Source organism: Typopeltis vanoorti, chromosome 5, assembly GCF_054136105.1.
Source record: "Typopeltis vanoorti isolate ZY-2024b chromosome 5, IOZ_Tvanoo_1.0, whole genome shotgun sequence".
NCBI classification, from domain to species: domain Eukaryota; kingdom Metazoa; phylum Arthropoda; class Arachnida; order Uropygi; family Thelyphonidae; genus Typopeltis; species Typopeltis vanoorti.
Genome location: NC_143553.1, coordinates 114,778,800 through 114,798,713, shown reverse-complemented (window position 1 = coordinate 114,798,713; position 19,914 = coordinate 114,778,800). Strand labels below are relative to the sequence as shown.

At 36.0% G+C, this 19,914-nt stretch overlaps 1 protein-coding gene across 1 annotated transcript in view; it reads right to left on the bottom strand.

Annotated features, from left to right (window-relative positions):
- LOC150106740 (rho guanine nucleotide exchange factor 11-like) overlaps nucleotides 1-19,914 on the bottom strand; it is an 837,747-nt gene that overhangs the window by 736,626 nt on the left and 81,207 nt on the right. Inside the window, exon 3 of the mRNA XM_090393466.1 lies at nucleotides 17,486-17,590. Coding sequence (XP_090249592.1) covers nucleotides 17,486-17,590 — 105 coding nt within the window. The remainder of the gene's footprint in view (nucleotides 1-17,485; nucleotides 17,591-19,914) is intronic.

Below are 19,914 nucleotides of genomic sequence, written 5' to 3'. Positions count from 1 at the left end.
CTGCATTTCTGAGCTTCTTGAACAACCTCCAGAATATCTTGCCACCTTCTTCATATTTATTTTCTATGTTCTTACAAAGTCTTCCCGTGTCTTTTGTTTAGCTAGTTTTACACAGTGTTTAGCTTTCTTGCATTTGTTTCTGTATTCTCTAAGAGCACAAGCTGACTTATTTGCCAGGAACTTTTGATATGATTCCTACTTTTCCTTCACTGCCTCTTTAACTTCCTGTGTTCACCATGGAGTTCTGATTTTTCTATCCTTCCAGACAACCTATCGCATGCCTCTCTGGCTGAATCGATCAATGTTTTCTTCAGGGCTTGCCACTGAATCTCCAAGGCGTGGTTCCTGTTCTCGAATTCTTTCATTTTTTTTTTTTTTTAATAATGTTTGTGTATTTTAGTCAGTTCACATGTGAGAGCTGCTCTAATTTTATTTGCTTTAAAACTTTCTTAAATGAAAATACAATATAGAAAAATAGAAAACATAACTATCGACAATAACATAGTCAATGAGACTTTTCTTATTCCTTGTTCTCTCCATGTGAATTTTTGCATGGAATGAGACTTATTTGTGCCTATTTTTATGCTGGAATTGTGTTAGTAATAATCAATCCATGTCTTCAGCAGAAATCTACTCAGGACACAGACTAATAATAATGGCCAGGTATTTGCCATTATTATTAGCTTTGCTCTTTTCTCCAAAATTTCCCAAAATATTTTTGTAAGTTTGACAATAATTTCCTACTCTGCTATTTAGATCCCCAACAAGGACCAACTTTTCCTTTTTCATTGTGTCAGTTGCTTTCTCTAAAGCCTCAAAAAATTCCTCCACTTCTACCTTAGGAGAATCTTCTGTGGGACCATAGGCCCAAATAAGTCTCATTGTCCAGTTCCCCATTCTGATATTTGGCCACATCACTCTACTTGAGACTGCCTGCCATTCAAGAAGATTATCCTCATATTTAGTGTTGAATACTATGGCCACTCCTTCTTTTCCTTGAGTGTCATTGCCTGAATATAACATTTTGTGTTTGCTGCTCAGAAAGATCTCACTAGTATTTGTTTTTTTTTTTGTTTCAGTCACCCCTATTATGTCAATCGGATACTTATCCAATTCCTCAACTAGCTCCATTTCTTTGCCATTCAGGCTTTTTATGTTTTAACAATACCGATCTTGAACTCTGGTGATGTTGAGTTGTGGTGTGTTTTAGGATTTGTTCTTGTAGCTAACTTTTCACTGTTCGCCCTAGTTCCCTGGCAAAAACATTGGGGGCTTTGTTTAATTGGGCGATGCCTCATCTCGCAAAAAATCTGTCAGGTTGTACCATCATTATATATTTTGGTTTAAGCCAATAAGAATACAATCTAGTCGGCTAAATCCCAAATAAATTGTCAGCCCATCCTCATTCATTCAGTATCCAGGTAGATACCTGACAGGGTGCACCACAAGAAGGTGAGGATTGGACATTAGGTCAGAAGCACTGGTTGGTTCTCCGCATTCCTTTAAAGGCTATGTGGAAGTCTCCTCTCAGTTATACAGCTTTGACCCTTAAGCACCCCACCTGTGATTTATTAATAAAAATAACAACTCCACTCATATGTCCAAGCTAAAAGTCTATTATTTAAATCTTCCTGAAGAGAATTAAGGGAAGTTTGACCACTAGAGGGGATGCAACATGCATAGTGTTAATGAAGAGCTCTGGAAAGGATAAGTGCTATTTTGCATAATAATTAGCGATATTGCTTGAATTTTAATACATATTATTGTTCATTTTTGATAATTGAGTGTGTCCGCATGATTTTTGGCCATGGGGAATTGTTGGTAACTTTATTAATTGAAATTTTGAATTGTGCCATCTTTGAAAGGAACCCAATGGCAGCTCATCAGATCAACAACACAGGTCTTGACTAGTGTGACTAGGTGAGCATCTTGAAAACCAAGTAGATTTAATGACGTAGATTTTTCAAAAATGGTTCGATGTCGTGAGTGTAATATGTATGCATGGAGAAATATGAAAGATGGATTTGTGGAGAGACAGAACGGGAGACGAGAGAAAGTGTGGATTTTTAGGAAATGCAATATTTTGTTAGACTGAGTTAATGAATGCAAAACAGACTGAAGGAATGAAAGATAATGTAAATGAAAAAAATAGAACTGGAATAAAACTAGCAAGATTGAGAGAGTGAAAGAACACAGGAATGTTTGAGAAAGTAAGTGATCAATTTATAATGAAGTTCCATTCTCATTAGTGTGAACTCATGAGAGACTGAAGTGTAGGTGAGAATGGCTTAATTGTGAGTGTACAGGATATACACACAGTATGTCCATTAAGTAACGAGACTGATTTTTTGTAGGACAACTCTTTGAATAAAAGTAACAAATGTCTTTATAGTTTTGACTGCTAGAGCAGGTTGTAATTGCAAGTGCAACTTTCAAGTTGGGTTATGCAGCAGTTTACGTCTGGCAACCGTTAAAGTAAGAGTGTGTGAGTAGAGCATGTCAGAAGATAGAGCAAGACTTGTGACAAAATTTTACTGTAAATTAGGAAAAAACTGCTACAGAAGCATACCAAGTGTACCTAAAAAAGTTTATGCCAATGACTGTCTGAGCCATGCATAGGCGTTGTTTTTCAATGTTTAAAGAGGGGAGGGAGTCCCTGGAAGATGAACCATGCTGTGGATGGCCAGTTTCTGCACGGACAAATGAAAATGTAGAGAAATTGTTGTAGGAAATTGTTGCCCATGACAGGCAAATAACCACCAAGCTACTTACTGTACAGCTTGGTGTTGGTAATGAAATGGCCTGGTTAACTCCACTTCTGGGCCTGGCTCCCACTGAAGAGACCTCAATAAAGGTCGAAACTAGTCTGGGTAGTGGCCTTTCCCTTAATGCATAACATTATACATATCTGCAAGGAGATGTGTTTTGCATTATGGGAGATACTGAGACAGGAATGATGCTAGCTTGGAGACAGGAATGATGCTAGCTTGGTCTAGCTTTGCTACGAGTTGCCCGGTGTTGTACTACCTTACCCCAGTCCTGAAGATATTTTCAGGCGCAAACTTTGTTTGCTCACACTTGGATAAAGGATTAAACTAAATTTATTATAGTCTAACCAAGTGAAAAATAAACTTTCAACATCTCTCTCTCTAAATCCAGAGTAAATTAATAAAAAAGAGGCACACCTTTTGGCAACTCCTATAGGTAAAGATGACCTCGCTATTGCTTCTGCCTGGTATCTCCACTTCTGGGCCTGGCTCCCACTGAAGAGACCTCAATAAAGATCGAAACTAGTCTGGGTAGTGGCTCTTCCCTTAATGCATAACATTATACATATCTGCAAGGAGATGTGTTTTGCATTATGGGAGATACTGAGATAGGAGTGATGTTAGCTTGGTCCACCTTTGCTACGAGTTGCCCGGTGTTGTACTACCTTGCCTCAATCCTTAAGATATTTTCAGGTGCAAACTTTGTTTACTCACACTTGGATAAAGGATTAAACTAAATTTATTAAAGGAAATGACCAGATTAATCTTAGAAAGAGATTTGCATAAGAGGAAGATCTGTTCGAGATTTGTGCTGCACATGTTGACACATGAACAGAGAACACTGGGTTGCATGTTGTCAAAATTTCATCCATGCAGTTGATGAAGATCGTAATGTGTTGCAAAGAATTGTCACTTGTGATTAAAGTTGGAGTTTTCAGTTTGATCAGGAAACAAAATGCCAGAGCATGGAATGGTGTGAAACATCTTATCCCTGGAAGAAGAAAGTCAGTTTGCAAAAATCATGTGTCAAGACAATGGTCATTGTTTATTTTTGACAGTGCTGGAATTATCCACTGTGAATTTGTTCCTGAGGGTATCACATAGTGAATGGTCGGTATTATTTAGGAGTAATGCAATGCCTGCATGCAACATGTCAGGAAAGAACTGTTCCCCAACAATTGGTTTCTGTTACACGACAATTCACCCACATGCTGTGTGGGTGAAGCAGTTTTCTGGCTTTGAAGTTGATCTGTGTGATCAAACAGACCCCCCCCATTCACCTGATTTCGCCCCCACAGGCCTTTTCCTCTTTCCAAAGATGAAGCATGCCTTGAAAGGGGAACCCCTTCAGCAACACTGAGGACATCCAACATGATGTAACCCAGACAATGAAGGAGGTTCCTGTTCAGGACTTTCACTGTGCCCTCAACATTTGTACAACAGATGTAAACATTGTGGAGTTGGAGGGAGATTATTTTGAATCTGTGACAATTCCAAATATAGTTCTTCATTTTGATATAATAATTTTTTTTTTCATTACTTAATGGGTACGCTGTGTATGAGAAAATAAACAAACTTGATGTCAATAAGGCTATAGGATTTGATGGCATATTGCCACACATCTTAAGAGAATGTTCCAGGGAATTGGCAGTAGTATTGGCATATCTGTTTAATAAGAGTCTTACAAGAGCACAAGTTCCAAGAGAGTGGAAAGAAGGTAAAACTGTTCCACTGCATAAAGTTGGTGATAAGGCCGTGACTACAAATTATAGGCCAATCTGTATATTTGGAGTTGTGGTGAAGGTACGAGAGAGAGATTGGTGAGAACAATGATACAGAAATAGGTAGAAATGACAACCACAAAGAATACATAGTATTCTTTGTCGTTGTCAGCATGGGTTTGTTAAAGGGAGATCATGTTTTACTAACTAACTGTTATGTACTATAACAAGTTGCAAATATCTTGGATTTTGAAAACTGTATGAGGGTTTGAGCAGAGGAATAAGGAGCAGTTTCTTTACATGAAGAGTGGATTACATTGCCTGAGGGGCAATGTATAATAATAATCACCAAAACTCCTGATGATTCCACCTAACTTTGCATCACTGGCAAACATTTCAAGATCTCTAGTCAATTCACATGAAATAAGTTAAACAGTAGAAACACAAGAACACAACCCTGAAGCATGCCACTGGCCACTTTCCTTTTCTGAGACTCTGTTCCATCATACACAATTTGCTGGTATCTTTAAGAAAGCCAATTGATGTAACTAATCTGATATCTAATCCCATGTTCTACAGCTTATGCACTAATCTGTCATAAGGTAATTATTAAATGCCTTTACAAAGTCCAAGAAAATCACTGTATATGAATCTCTCTTATCCAACACATCCATCACCTTATCATAAAATGTAAGCAAATTGCTAAAATGAGACCTGCCCTTCACAAATTCATGCTGACCATCATAGAGAATCTTATGTCTATCAACCCAATCCTATATTCTATTCCTAACTAACTTCTCCAACACTTACCACAATTGCAGATATATACAGGCCAGTCTATAATTGGAAACTTCTGTCCTAGAATCATACGTCTGGAGAGGTACTATTTTGCTTTCTTTTCACTCCTTGGAAACCTTCCCAACTGCAACTTTCATTAAATATCCAGGTCAAGGGCATGGCTAACTCTTTTGCGTTTTCTTTAAAAATATGTGGTGATATGTCATCCATTCCCAAAGCTTTATTAACATCCAACCCATGCAACACTTGATACACCCATGATTCTTTCACCTTTAATTCTCCTAATACTTCTACATGTTGCACAACATCATTCATACCAGTATGATATCCACTGATGGTGTTTGTTAAATAATTCCACTATATCATTTACTATGGTTACTCTGCTACCATAATTATCCACTGGTGTCAACCTGCCTTGATTATTTTTCCTCTTGCTTGCACACAGCAGAAAAATTCCCTTGGATTAGCTTTGACCTGACTGGTCAATCTCTTCTCATATTCTACTTTTTTATTTTTTAACCATGCTTGTCACATTTCTGGCCTGCAGTTTATATTCTTCATACATGTGTTTATTAGTTCTGTTATGTTGCTCAAGTATGGAGGTATAAAGGTCTTACAGTGGCTCTATTGCATAGTTCAGAAGGCCTGGAGAGAGGGATGAATTCCAGATGACTGGAATAGAGCTCTCATAGTACCCATTTATAAAAAGGGAAATAAAACTGAATGTGAAAATTACAGAGGTATTTCCCTACTGAGTGTTCCTGGTAAGATCTATGCAAGCATACTTGAGAAACGGTTGAGGATTGATTGTGGAAGAAAAGCTTGGTGAAGAACAAGCTGGATTCAGGCCAGAGTTTAGGATAAGATTTTCACTTTACGACAAATAGTTGAGAAAGCATGGGAATACAACAAAGATCTGTATTTAAGTTTTGTAAATCTGGAAAAAGCATATGACAAGGTGACAAGAGAAAAGCTATTCAAAATGCTACAGTTGTATGGTGTCAATGGAGCATTATATCAAGCAATATTTAGTCTTTATTTGAGTTGTAAGTCAGCAGTTAGAATTGAAGTAAGTACAGGAAAATAGTTTTATGTTAAATCTGGTGTCAGATAAGGATGTATATTATCCCCTCTGTTATTCATTATCTATATGGTTCACATTATGAAGAAAAGTGGTATTAAACCTGATATCAAAATTGGAGATGTTAATCTCAGTTCTCTGCTTTATGCAGACGATGTCATATTTCTAAATGAATCCACTACAAGTCTGCAAGATTCCCTGACTAAATTGAATAACTGTTGTAATGGATACAGTATGAAGGTCAGCAATAACAAGTCAAAGACAATGAAAATAGGCAGAAGCATTGAAAATATCAACTACATTGTGAATGGAGAACTTATAGAATAAGTAAAACATTTCAGCTATTTTTAGTGGAGATGGTAAATTAAATATGGAAATAGACAACAGAATCAATAAAGCTGGTATTGTAGGAAGTCAACTGAATAAATTTATATTGAATAAAAGAGAAATGAGTCAAAACACTATATTAGCTGTATACAATACTGTTCAAACCAATTTTAACTTATGGATCCGAGAGCTGGGTTAGAAATAAAACACTTGAACAAATACTAGAGACCACTGACATGAGAGTCCTGAGAAAGATTAGAGGCATGAATAGATGGCATTAGTGGCAATATCATATTAAAAACGAGGATATTAGGAAAGAACTTAACATTGTTAGCATATACGAATGTGTTAGCAGAGTTAATCTCAGATGGCATTGGTCACTTAATCAGAATAAGAGAGGAAAGATTAGCAAAACACGTGTTCTCTGTCAGGTCGGCAGGAAAAGACCCAGAGGAAGACCAAGATATAGGAGAATTGATACAGTAAAAAATGCCCTAGAAGACAGAAATATAAGATCTGATAATGTTGGTGTCTTGACAGGTAACAGATTGATTTGGAGGAAAATTGTAGATAGGAAGTTAGTAATGATGTAAGTTTTTCATGTAGTACTATCGTATCCTGTACACCCCCCTTGAGGATACATGTCAGGAATCTGATGATGTGTTCACTACAAACTGTCTTGTACCTTCTCCATAAACTTCTTTTGCTACACTGCTTGCTTGATTCCACTGTTCATTCATCTCATTCCTGCCCTGTTTGCTGGCACGCAATTATGCATTGCATGTGTGTGTCAGATATTGCCTTATTGTTTTCCATGCACTGTAAACATTTTTTCTGCACAACCCATCAACCCAATGTATTGATGCTAGTTGACTATGAAGCTTCTCATAATCACCTACCTTATGGTTCTACATATATACTTTCTTCATAACAACTTTTTCCTGTCTGACTACTTTCCCAACCAATACCACATGATCACTCTCACCAACAGGTGGCAGTGTTGATACCTCATTCACAACCACATCCTGTTAAATCCAATTAAAAGTACTCCCCCCCCCCCTCCTCTCTTTGCCTTCCTATCCTTTTGGAAAATTCTATATCCTACCATTTTTAGTTCTAACAGTATATCATTCTCAGTCAACCAGGTTTCACTTATACAAATTATCTTTGAGCATACTGACTTGATCAATTCTTTATACTCAGCCACTTTATTTCTGATACTCCTTACATTAGTATACAAACATCACTCTCAACTCTTTGAGACCATCCCACCAATACCTCTCTCTTCCATCTGACCATCCCTGTTTCCCTGATTCTGAATTTTCATTCATATCCTTATCATCCCCCACCTTTTTGCACTGCATCACTCTGCCTTGTAATGATCACTTCCTCATCTTTGTATCCATCTTCTTCCCATCCTTACACAACCCACTTCTCAACCTGTCTCTCTCTCTCTCTGATCCTTAGTGATACTAATTTTGTATGAATGCCATGTACTCTTAGTAAACATCATTCCAAGTGTCCAATGCCAAACTCATTCAAATGCAATCCATCAGCTTTGAATCATTCTAACTGCCCTTCAAATTCACTCCATACATTCACAAATTGAACTCTCTTTGGCTAATGCAATTATGCCATCTTATCATTCAGTATCATTGCTCTCCTCCTCGGTTCACTACTATCATATCTAGACCATGAACTAACTACTTTCTTAATGACACTATTATCCTTCACCTCCTGCAACAACTTCTTTAAGTCCCTTTTCACATTCTTTGTCTCACTACCCAAGTTGTTTGTGCCCAATACTAATTCCAATGCTCGTTCCATCCTTCTATGCAAAGCATCTGATATTCGTTTTTTGTAACATCTGGAAAATTTGTCTTTATGTACTTTTAATTTACCACACCTTTAATGATTGAATCACCATAAAAAGCTACTATCATCTTTAGATACTTGCTTCTTCCTATTAGCCTCCTTATCATTTACATCAGTTAATCTCTTCTTTAAGTGTTCAATTTCTTCCCCCATATGTTTAACCTGATTCTTCAATTTCATTACCTCTTGCTTGAGCTCTTTCATGTTACTTCTATTATTATCATCACCAGCACTACCATCCATTTTCTGATTACTCCCATCCAGTGAAATTGTTCTCATTTTTGGAATGCCCTAACATTACTTTTCATAGACTATAATATGTTCCTTTTTCTCATTTAATCTGACACTCCATCAATCTTTAACATTTTTGGGTGCACACATGTAACAATTGTTGCAGCATATCCACCGTGAAAAGTCCAGGGAAAAACTCGATCTTTGAGTTGAAACCTTCTGTGTTGCTGGTATATGCTACTTTACTGCCACCATTTTTGTAGCGGTAACTAGCACTTTCGAGTTTACTTAAATCGAAACAACTGAAATGAACTTTTAAAATCACAATACCACAGTACACTGCCCATATCCAGTCTGACTAACACACAAAAGCACTATTATAAAAATCTACACAATATAATTAAAAAAAAACTTTTCATAACATCCTGTAGATACACTGCTACCTATTTTGCATTCGATATTTTTAAAAAGGCCATTGAATCATTAATAAACTGTAATTAACCATTTGTTGCATTTTATTTAATCTCTTCTTTACTTTTTAAGCACAATTTTGCTTTTCATGAATTAAAACAAATTATTGACAAATCAGTTGTTGATCAACTACTCTATACAGCAGTGCACAAAGAAATCCAAATATTCATTAAGAAAGATAACAGCTGGATTATATTTGTTGTGCTTTGTAGTGCAGAACTCGTGCAATATATTTTGTGATCTCCATCACTTAAATAATCTAAACCATTGCCTACACTGATGGATCATCTGATGAAGCACTCAACCAAGGAGGTTCAGGGGTTTTTCTAACTCTACCTGGAGGCAAGGAAATGTAAATCAAAACCACAGCTGGCAAAATAGCTTCAAACTTCACTTGTGAATTAACAGCCATACAAACAGCTCTAAAGTTCTATCTCTATAATCTAGTAATAAACATTACAGAAGGAATAACTATCTACAGCGACTCAATCTCTGCACTTGAGGCATTATATAATGGAAAAACAAAACTCATACAGGAAATTCATGAACAACTAACAACGTTAAATTTGAAAAATAAGAACTGTATACTGCAATGGATACCAGCCCATGTAAATATTGAAGGAAATGATAGAGTAGAGTCTAGCCAAAGAAGCAAGACATTTATCTCAAAAATTACACTCATTATAACTAACTATGCTAATGCAGTTGCCAAAATAAGATTGGTAAAACAAACATTCACGAAGAAGAATGAAATCAGTGAAATTTTGAAAACAGAGAAATAATCACAATCATCATCAGACTAAGTACGGAACACTTTAAAGGCATGAAAATTCAGTCAGATGGTAGTAGGAGCTATGAAGCATGCAAGAACTGTCCAGGAGTTGAACTAACACCTGCCCGTATCTATTCTTGTCCAGCAATTGCTGCTGCTCTACAAAAAATTGACAATAATCCTAGAGAAAAGCTCTACTCCATCAAAGTTCAACAGATTGCCAAAGCAGTTCTACAGTTCCAAGGTCATATCTAGAAGCTCTTCAATGGACTCGACAACAACAACATCACATGGTTGGCTGGCTGAAGGTCTTTGTGAAAAAGTCCAATTACAATATACTAATTTGTTTAATATGAAAAAAGTAAAAAAATCAGCACATGGTACAAAGATATCTTGGTGCATATGAGTATGAGGAATCATAATTGGAAGTTGTTTAAGAGTGTCGTTAATAAGGGTGTGCAGACTAGGTTCTTTACTTGGAGGGTGGTAAATGAGTGGAATGAATTGCCAGAAGTTGTTGTGAGCACCCCAAGAAGTGGTGCACCCAGGGAGGGGGCAAAGGAGCCTCCCCCCCCCCCCCAAAAAAAAGAAAAAGTTAAAAAAACACTAGAAAATTTTCCAAAATGCTTTTCCTAATTAAAATTCATTTTTTAATTTATGTTGTGTCATGTCTTCTATTTCTATACTACTTATGAATTAGAGGTCACAAAAGGTGAGAGAACCCTATAGCAGTGCTTCTCAACCTGTGGTCCGTGCCCATGGGACAGGTGGTCCACAGGCTTAAATTAACCAAATAAATCTATATATTTTAATTATCCAAACAAAACAAATTAAAACTGAATAAGTAAAAATTATTGAAATAAAATGAATACTTAAAAAAAAAAAAAATAGCGGCAGAATGACAAGTAATAAAAAAGGGGTGAAGTGAAAAATAATATGGTTTTATTGCTTCCATCTTCCCTTGCTGTTTTGTCACATTTGAAGTAAACATGTGTTGTCGACATGACCACATTTCAACCAATTGCTTGTTGTTTATTGATTTTTATTGTTGAAGGTTTTCTTCCTTCAACCAAGGCTCATTATATCTTCAGAAGTGCTAAGTAATACTTGGACAAAATGTGTTGTGAGTTAACTCCGGTATTTATATATTTTTCAGAAATTGTGCGAAAATCAAGCTGACAATTGAGTTGAAATGCTAACTCTCTTCAACCGAATTCCATATGTGAAACTGCCATACCATTCATTATATACAGGGTGTTCGGGATAAATTTGACATATTTATAATTAATTATATTTTTCCGTAAGTTACATGTATTAACACACACTTCTCTTCATTTAAAAGTTTGGACCCTTCTTCATTCATATACAAGATGTCAGAAAGGATGGATAGCTGGAACCCACCTGAATCATGGAAGAGAATAACTTGTATCATGATGATTCGTGCCCGCCATCAAAATAAGGATATTACGACTGCTGCCCAATGCTCCCTGAATACAGTAAAAACAATCAGGCATGAACTAGAGACTTGCAATGGTGACTACGAGGATGTAGCAAGAAGAAAGATCCCTAGCAGACGATCTGATTGCGTTCGTACAGCAGAATTCCTCGCAAATCTGCAGGAACAGGTGTTGAAGAACCCTGGCATTGGAATTCGGGCTTTGTTCGTGGAGTTGCTAACTGTAGTCAAGCCCTGGATAACAAGGGTAGCCAATGGTAGGCCGTATGTATGGCAGCAGGATTCGGCCCCTTGCCACACCTCTGGGAAAAGTCAAAAATGGTTGTCTGAAAATTTCTACGACTTCACCAGTCCAAATGTTTGGCCTCCAAACTCCCCAGACCTTAACCCCATGGATTATTTTGTATGGGGCGCAGTTGAAAAAGACACCAATCGCACTTCCAGTAATACAAAAGCCCAGTTAATGGATAAAATTAAAACAGTTTTTGCGGCCCTTCCCAGGGAGACTGTAGCATCAGCTTGTTCGAGGTTCCGAAGCAGAATTGAAGCTGTGATCGATGCTAATGGTGGTTATTTTGAGTAAATCTTGTTGATAGTATTGTAATTAACTCTGCCTGTAATGTTTTTTGTCAATTCATTAAATTTAATAGATACAAAGAAGATTTTCTTTTTCCTTACGAAACTGTCAAATTTATCCCGAACACCCTGTATATATATATATATATATATATATATATATATATATATATATGTAGGAAGTATTTTTACCTTGGGTATAAATATGTTAAATCTTGGTATTTCTAGCCTAGCTCCCACTGACGAGACCTCAATAAAGGTCGAAACCGGTCTGGGTTGTGGCCCCTTGCCTTTAATACAAAACATCATACATCCCCTTCTTGGAGATGTGTTTTTGGCATTAAGGGTAAATATTAAGATTAGTGATCGGAGCTTGTTCCACCTTTGCCACGAGTTGCCCTGGTCCTACACTACCTGTGGGATCAGTTAGACTTGCATCAATTGCAGGCGCAAACGTGACTTTTAGTCTGTTTGCTTACTTGGGAAATGGAGTAAAACCAGGTTTAAAATTACTTGGTATCTTTAACATATATATATATATATATATATATATATATATATATATATATATATATATTACTTAGTTTTTATAAACCTCAAAACTCTGAAACAGAATTTGGAAACATTTTACGAATAACTTTTTATAAAACATTTCTGTGATTTCACGATCCATTTTAGGCTTACAGTCACGAGAACGACCTTTCATTATCGAAAAAAAAAGAGCAGTTAATTGAGCTTTCAAGTGACAGTGGACTTAAAATGCAATTCCTTGATCGTGATTTGGCCCGATTCTGGATCTTGCCTTCAGTGAGAAGTGAATTTCCCAAATTATTTGAAGAAGTCGAAAATCATCATGCAGTTTTCTATGACCTATCTTTGCGAGAAACGATTTTCATCGCTCCTTCAAATAAAAACAAAATACAGAATTCATCTTAGTGTTTGTGTGCCGATCTTCGACTGAAGTTGACCAATATTGAGTCAGATATCCAGCAACTCTGCAAGGTCGAGAAGCTCATCCATCTCATTAAAAGTAAACAGTAACATAATTATATCATTTTATTTATTTGTTTAATAAAAATTAAAACAGTTTTAATTTTTATCCACAAAATTTAATTTTTTATCTATATATCCGGCCTGGTTGGCCACTCTCCAGCCAAAAGGCTGCGAGTTCGAATCCTGCCGTGGGCATGGATGTTTGTGATTGTCTGTGAAAATACTAGTAGTGGTGGTCAGCGGTAGACAGCATTGGTGTAGATGATGATGATTGTAGTTGTGGTTGGTGAAGATGGAGAGTTGTAAAGTAGGTGCCCTTCCTCGATGTCTTTGGACTACCTGGAGGTATTATGTAATAATAATATCGACAAGCTTTATATGTTCATTGTGCATCACATAGTTTGAATTTGGCACTTGGAAATGCTATATCTCTGACAAATAAGAAATTGCATTGGCATAATTGAAAAGATACACAATTTCTTCAATACCTCTAAAAGACAGGACGTCCTTGTTGTTTATAATATTATGATATTAATATCTTTTAAGATTTATATCTTTATTTAGCTTGCAAAAAATATTTGCATGCACCTTACCATTGTCTAAAATAATGCAAAAATCTGACAGTGACCTCTTAATTGCTCTAAATTTTGTTGATGATGATGTGGCTCAATTAAATACCGTTCGTGAAGCACCAGATTCTTCAATTAAAGATATTTACGATGAAGCAGGTATAAAAGCCAATAATTTTAATATTGACATTAAAAAGCCAAGGACTTCATCAAAACAGACATTAAGGTCCAATGTTGTTCATTTCTTAACGGTATATATTAGAACACAGAAAAATAAGTAAATAATTAATTTATTAACTTATTGCTGATATTTCGCTGGTGATATAACCAGCATCTTCAGAGTACAAAACACAGTTTTCACAATACACGAGACTATAACAACATGGTGTAATCAACGGACTAGTTAAACAAAATTGTAGCAGCAACACAAAGACTAGAGTCCTGATTTTGGCACCCTCTATCTGAAAAAAAAAAAAAAAAAATGTAGCTATCACTTAAGACTAGAGTCCTAAACAGAGAAAAAAACCGGTACTAGTTTTTTCTTAAGATGACTGTCTCTCAGATTTTAGGCAAATTTATACAGCCATATTTGTTGAGATTTGGAGTGTGTTTCTGTGCATCTGTTGCATCTAAGAACAATCTCTCTGACTTGTAAGAGCTTCTGTGCAGTACTTTTGTGTTCTTCCAGTTGATCCTGTGTGCAGGGGTATCCAGAGCATGGTCTGCTGGGTCTGACTTGCCATAGTGATAATGCCGGACGTATCTTTTGTGTTCGCTGAGGCAGATGTTCACAGTTCTTCCTGTTTGACCATGGTAGGCTTGTACATGAGCAAGGTACTTCGTAGACTCCTGGATGTGATAGAGGGGGAATGCTGTCCTTGGGTGAACGGATAAGGGTTGCTAATTTGCCGCACAGTCTGAATGTAGTGCGTAGTTCATGTTTATTAAGAATTCTTGCAATCTTTTCGGATGTGCCTTTAATGTATTGGATGGTGACTGTTTTTTTGTAGTTCTCTGTGGTGGATAGTGGGAGGGGTTTCTTAGGGGCGTTTAGTATTTTGTTTATCTTATGGGAATTATAGCCATTGGCCAAGAAGGTGTGGCCTAAGTGAGCCAGTTCAGCAGCAAGGGCATTGTCATTGGAACAGATTGTTCTTGCTCTGTGGGTTAGCGTTTTTAAAATGCCATATTGTTGAGAAGGGTGATGGTGTGAACGTTTGTGTAAATATCTCCCCTGCATGTGTGGGTTTTCTAAAAACTGAAAACGATAAGGAACCATCTGGAAGATGTGTGATAAGTGTATCCAGGAAAGGCAGACAGTTATTAGCTTCCAGTTCCATTGTAGAGTGGATTTTTGGATGGTGGCTATTTAAATGCAATAGGAATGTTTCCAATGTCTCTAGGCCATGTGGCCAAATAGCAAGCACATAGTCAACATAGCGCAGCCAAAGTGTTGGTTTGAGAGTGGCTGTATTGATTGCTAGTTTTTCCAGGTGTTCTATGTAAAAGTTGGCAAGAGGGGGGAAGAGGGGGCATGGCTGTCCCATCTATTTGTTTGTATATTTTTCCTTTCCATGTGAAATATCCTGCATGTATTGTGAATTTGAATAGTTCAAATATATCAGTGGGGGGGGGAGTGTGACTTCAGTAGATTGAGGGTTTCTATTAGTGGTACATTTGTGAATAGTGAGGTGATATCAAAGCTTACTATTAAGTCTGAGATTTTTAGGGTATGATGTTGTAAGATGCTTTTTAGGCAGGCTGAATTTTTGACAGAGGAGGGAGAATTGTTTGTGAGATTGGCTAGTAACTTAGCTAAATGTCTAGCCAGTTTGTATGTGGGACTATTTATACTGTCCACAATTGGGTGTAAGGGTGTACCTTGTTTGTGAATTTTTGGTGCTCCATAAATCCTAGGTGTTTTAACATGGAAGGGCTTGAGCTTGTTTACTGTGTCATTGGGCCAGAAAGTGACTTTTTTTAATAATTTACATGCCTTATTCTTTTGTGTGTTAGTGGGATTGCGATCTATAATTTTGTATGTTGACTGATCTTGTAACAGTGTGTCCTTTTGTCTGCTTTTGTTATGATAATCTGACTATTATTCTGTAGCTCTTTTACAACAATGATTTCCTTATGCGGGATATTATTTTTGGGAGGCTTAGATTTGATTAGGATGTTGGCCACATCTAAATGTATGTTGTTGGCTATTGTTGGCGGCAGGTCGTATATTCCCCGTTTGATGGATGCCATTATTTCGGCTTTTGGAACTTGCTTGGGAGTCACGGCAAAATTGTGCCCTCGACTTAAAGCACTAGTGGCTTCTTTGCTTAAGGTGAGCAATGATAAATTCACAATGACAAGGTCTTGTCGTAATTGCGGTCGTTGTATAGTGTTGCGTTGTTGGAGATTTTCAAACTTATTTTGGTGCCGGTTTTTGACTATGTTGAATTCTTTTTTAGCCGTTGCATCGGTGATGTTATCTAGGATCTCCCATAGTTCCATATTCAGAATATTATATAGTGATTCACGTAGTGCGTTGATGGTTGAATTTGATTCGCTAATTCCAGACGCGTGGCATTAATCTGGTCACGTAATAGCGCTTCGCTCGCTCGTTTGTAAATGCGTTGGGCTTTGGCCGAGTGGAACTTGTTTTTGATTTTAACACAGTTATGTATTAAATTGGTGTCTCGGCACATCTTTAAGAAGGCTAACTTGTTCAGTTGCAGCGCCAATTATTTACTTATTTTTCTGTGTTCTAATATATACCGTTAAGAAATAAACAACATGTACGACGAACACATAAGTCTGTCCACTCGATTAAGGTCCAATGTTCGAGCCAATTCTGTAGAAGAGTATTTCAGGAGAACTATTTCATTCCATTTATTGACCAAATATTGACTCAACTTCATGAACGTTTCACTTGGCACCGCAACATTTTGAAATATATTTTTTTCTCTTCTACCAAATGGAAAGGATGCTCCAATAGCAAGTGCAATGGAAGATTTGTCAATTGTGTGAATTTTATGCCAGTGATTTGCCTTATACAAATCCAGCAATTTTGAATGCCGAATTCAAGTTGTGGTATAAGAAATTTGAAAAACTGTTTGCAATAGCTCCATGCAAAAATGCCGTTGATGCAGTTTCAAAGTGTGACAAAATGATATATCCTAACATGTATAACTTATTAAAAATATTTGCAATGCTTTCAGTAACAACATGCGTCAGTGAAAGGTCATTTTCAAACTTATGCCTTTTAAAAACCAATTTAAGAACCACCATGACACAATCACGATTGAACAGACTGGCTTTGCTACACACAGAGAGAGATTAATGTAACCACGACTGAAATAATTCAAGAGCTTCGTAAAAAGAAAAGAAAACTGGATTTTATTCTTTAAATAAATTTTTATAATCATCTAATGAATTTTATTGAATGAATGAAATTTAATGAATTTTAGTTGGAATGGATAAAAATATTTTTAATGCAAATTCATTGTATTAAAAATATTTTTATCTGTTCAACTCCCCCCCCCCCCCCCAAGATTAAATCCTGGGTGCGCCACTGACCCCAAGAGATATATGATAGATATCGTGTTAATGGATAGTGGGTCTCCCATGATGAGTCTTTTGAATGCGTGGAGTACCCATATAAATAATAATATTTATGTGTATACTATCAAACTAAAATAATTTTAATAATACCCCAGAAACTAGGTGAAAAGCATGTTTAGATATAACTTGCAGAAAATACTAAAACGTGTCCCATTATTAAGTACACAATTTTTTTTTCTTTAAATTGCTAAATTACCCATGAAGTTTCTCTTTGATAAGCAAGTTCACTTACCTCCTTTTACACACTGAACAAACACAGGATTATCTCCAGTAACAGTCAGTCCATATCCTTTTTCATCTCTTTGTATTATAACACAACGCTGAACTAAATGTTCTCCTGTAAAAAAGCACAAGAGCTATGAAACACTTAATATGAAATATCTAAACACTTATGCATCACATCACTCAAAATGTCTGCAAGATTAATGAAAGGTGCAGTGAATACTATAGATAAGCCATCATTTAACATTTTTCTATCATATTAAAAATATGAAATATTCATCACAGTCATGAAAGCACTTGTAATGTCCATCAAATGGTTGGTTGGCAGAGGGCCTTCATGAGAAAGTCCAGATTACAATAAACTAATTTCTTTACTATGGAAATGGTAAAAAAAAAATTTAACACTTGTGGTAAAAAGATATCATAGTGCATATTATGATAAGCATAGCAAAAACTAATTGGATAAAGGCTGAATGAATCTTTGTAACACAATACAATATACATCCCAAGATGTATACTTTGCATTCTGGATACATGAAGCATATGTAGTGAAATCAATTACTCATTATGCAAGAAGTTAGACATGAAGATATTTAATGAGCAAACTATTTGCTTAGGATAAAATATGAAGGTAAGAATAACTTTTTATCAAATATAAGAGAAAGTGAAAGAGAGAGAGAGAGGGAGGATCTTGTTACTACAAGTACAGTTTTTTTTTTCCCCTTTGGAAGATTCCAAGTTGATTCTCTAATGCAAAAATTCAGAGTGATCTATTGTCAAATTAAGTTCACAAAAACATTTGTTTTGAAATATTAAATGAGACTGTATTGATAAACTGATTCAGAAATAGAATCAGTTTTGTCATATATTTTATATTCTTTCATTTTGATAACCCAAATTCCATATTTCTGGCAGCCACGATACAGGCAATTCTTCATTGACTTGAAACTAATCTTATGCCTGATAGGTACTGCAGCATATTATTTAATAGCAATATTTATTACTTATGTGCATCCCATCCATGAAAGATTGTAAACTTTATATCACATTAGGGCTGTATGTGAGCTAAGGTTAGATAATCTGGAATGTCCTGACACCTATATTTTGAATGAATGAATAATATACTGATTAAGCCTAGTTAACAGTATGTTAAATAAACTATTGGTTTTCTCTATATCATAGGAATAGAAAGCATCATTTGGCAAAGCCTATTTAGTCTTAAATGGAACAGAACATATGAGATACCTGTACCTTACAACCAAAACACAATAAAGGTCTGCATGCTTTGAAAGGTAAAATTTCACCTTGTGATTTTAACTTTCTAACAGACATCACAAAACTGCTTGATGGATTATGTGATTCAATACCAAGGCAGTTCCTACCAGAGATTTATAACTGTGTAAGCTCGCCATCGCTCAAAATTTTCAAGAATCAAAAGCTAACACTGTTTCCTTACTTGGCTATAAAACATGTTTGTTTATGATGAGTTCAAGGCTTTTTAGGTTATTTTCATCAATAACAGCTAGTGCATTTCAACATGTACACTTAATTAACAGATTTACAAAGAAAAACCCCTGAAGACAAGGAAAAAATTCAAAATTCTGAACTAAGAGAATCCCAACAGAAATGCCTGATTAGCTTTTGACCAATAACAACGATTGCCCTCCTCTCCTATTATATTTTCTATCAACCAATAATCCCGTACAAATAGATTTATTAAGATTCTTGTAAAAGAATTCTTGATGTTACCATTCATAATACTTTGATCTCTCCATCATCAACAGCAGTTCCATCTATATTATTAATATAACAACATCTCTTTTGAGCAATTCAGATCACAATCTGATGTAGATTCTCTCCTTCATGTAATGAAATCTGCCACAATGTCTCAGTCAATAATATAATGGTTGGTTGGCTGGCATGGGATTTAGTAGCACAAGGACAGCACAGGTCATACTGTGACATTATTAAAGTTACAACAGTACACAAGGAAACAGCTAAATAAGTACACAAAAAACATTTATGAGAAAACAAATTTAAAAAATTGAACAATGCCATATCTGCATATAAAGTTATATTAATGATCATATGTGATCATAAATCCGTATAAATTAATTTGTAAAAAGTCAAAAACATCATATAACTTTCAGAGTCTGATGCGAGCTGCATGCACAAGAAGAGGTTGACTGTAAACAACTCAACCAGTCTGTATAAATCATACATTTATTGACAGTATTATTTTATGTGTACAAGAGCAAGCTGAATGACATGCAGCTCAGCAGTAGTTACTGCATTCAAACGAAATCTGACATGAGAAAATGCAGAGCAAAATCAGCAATACATCCAACAAAGAACTTGGGTCTTTAACCATTGATAGAAAAGAAAGAAATTAGAGTACTCATTAACCAGCTGCAGGTATACTGTAATATAATACAAAAG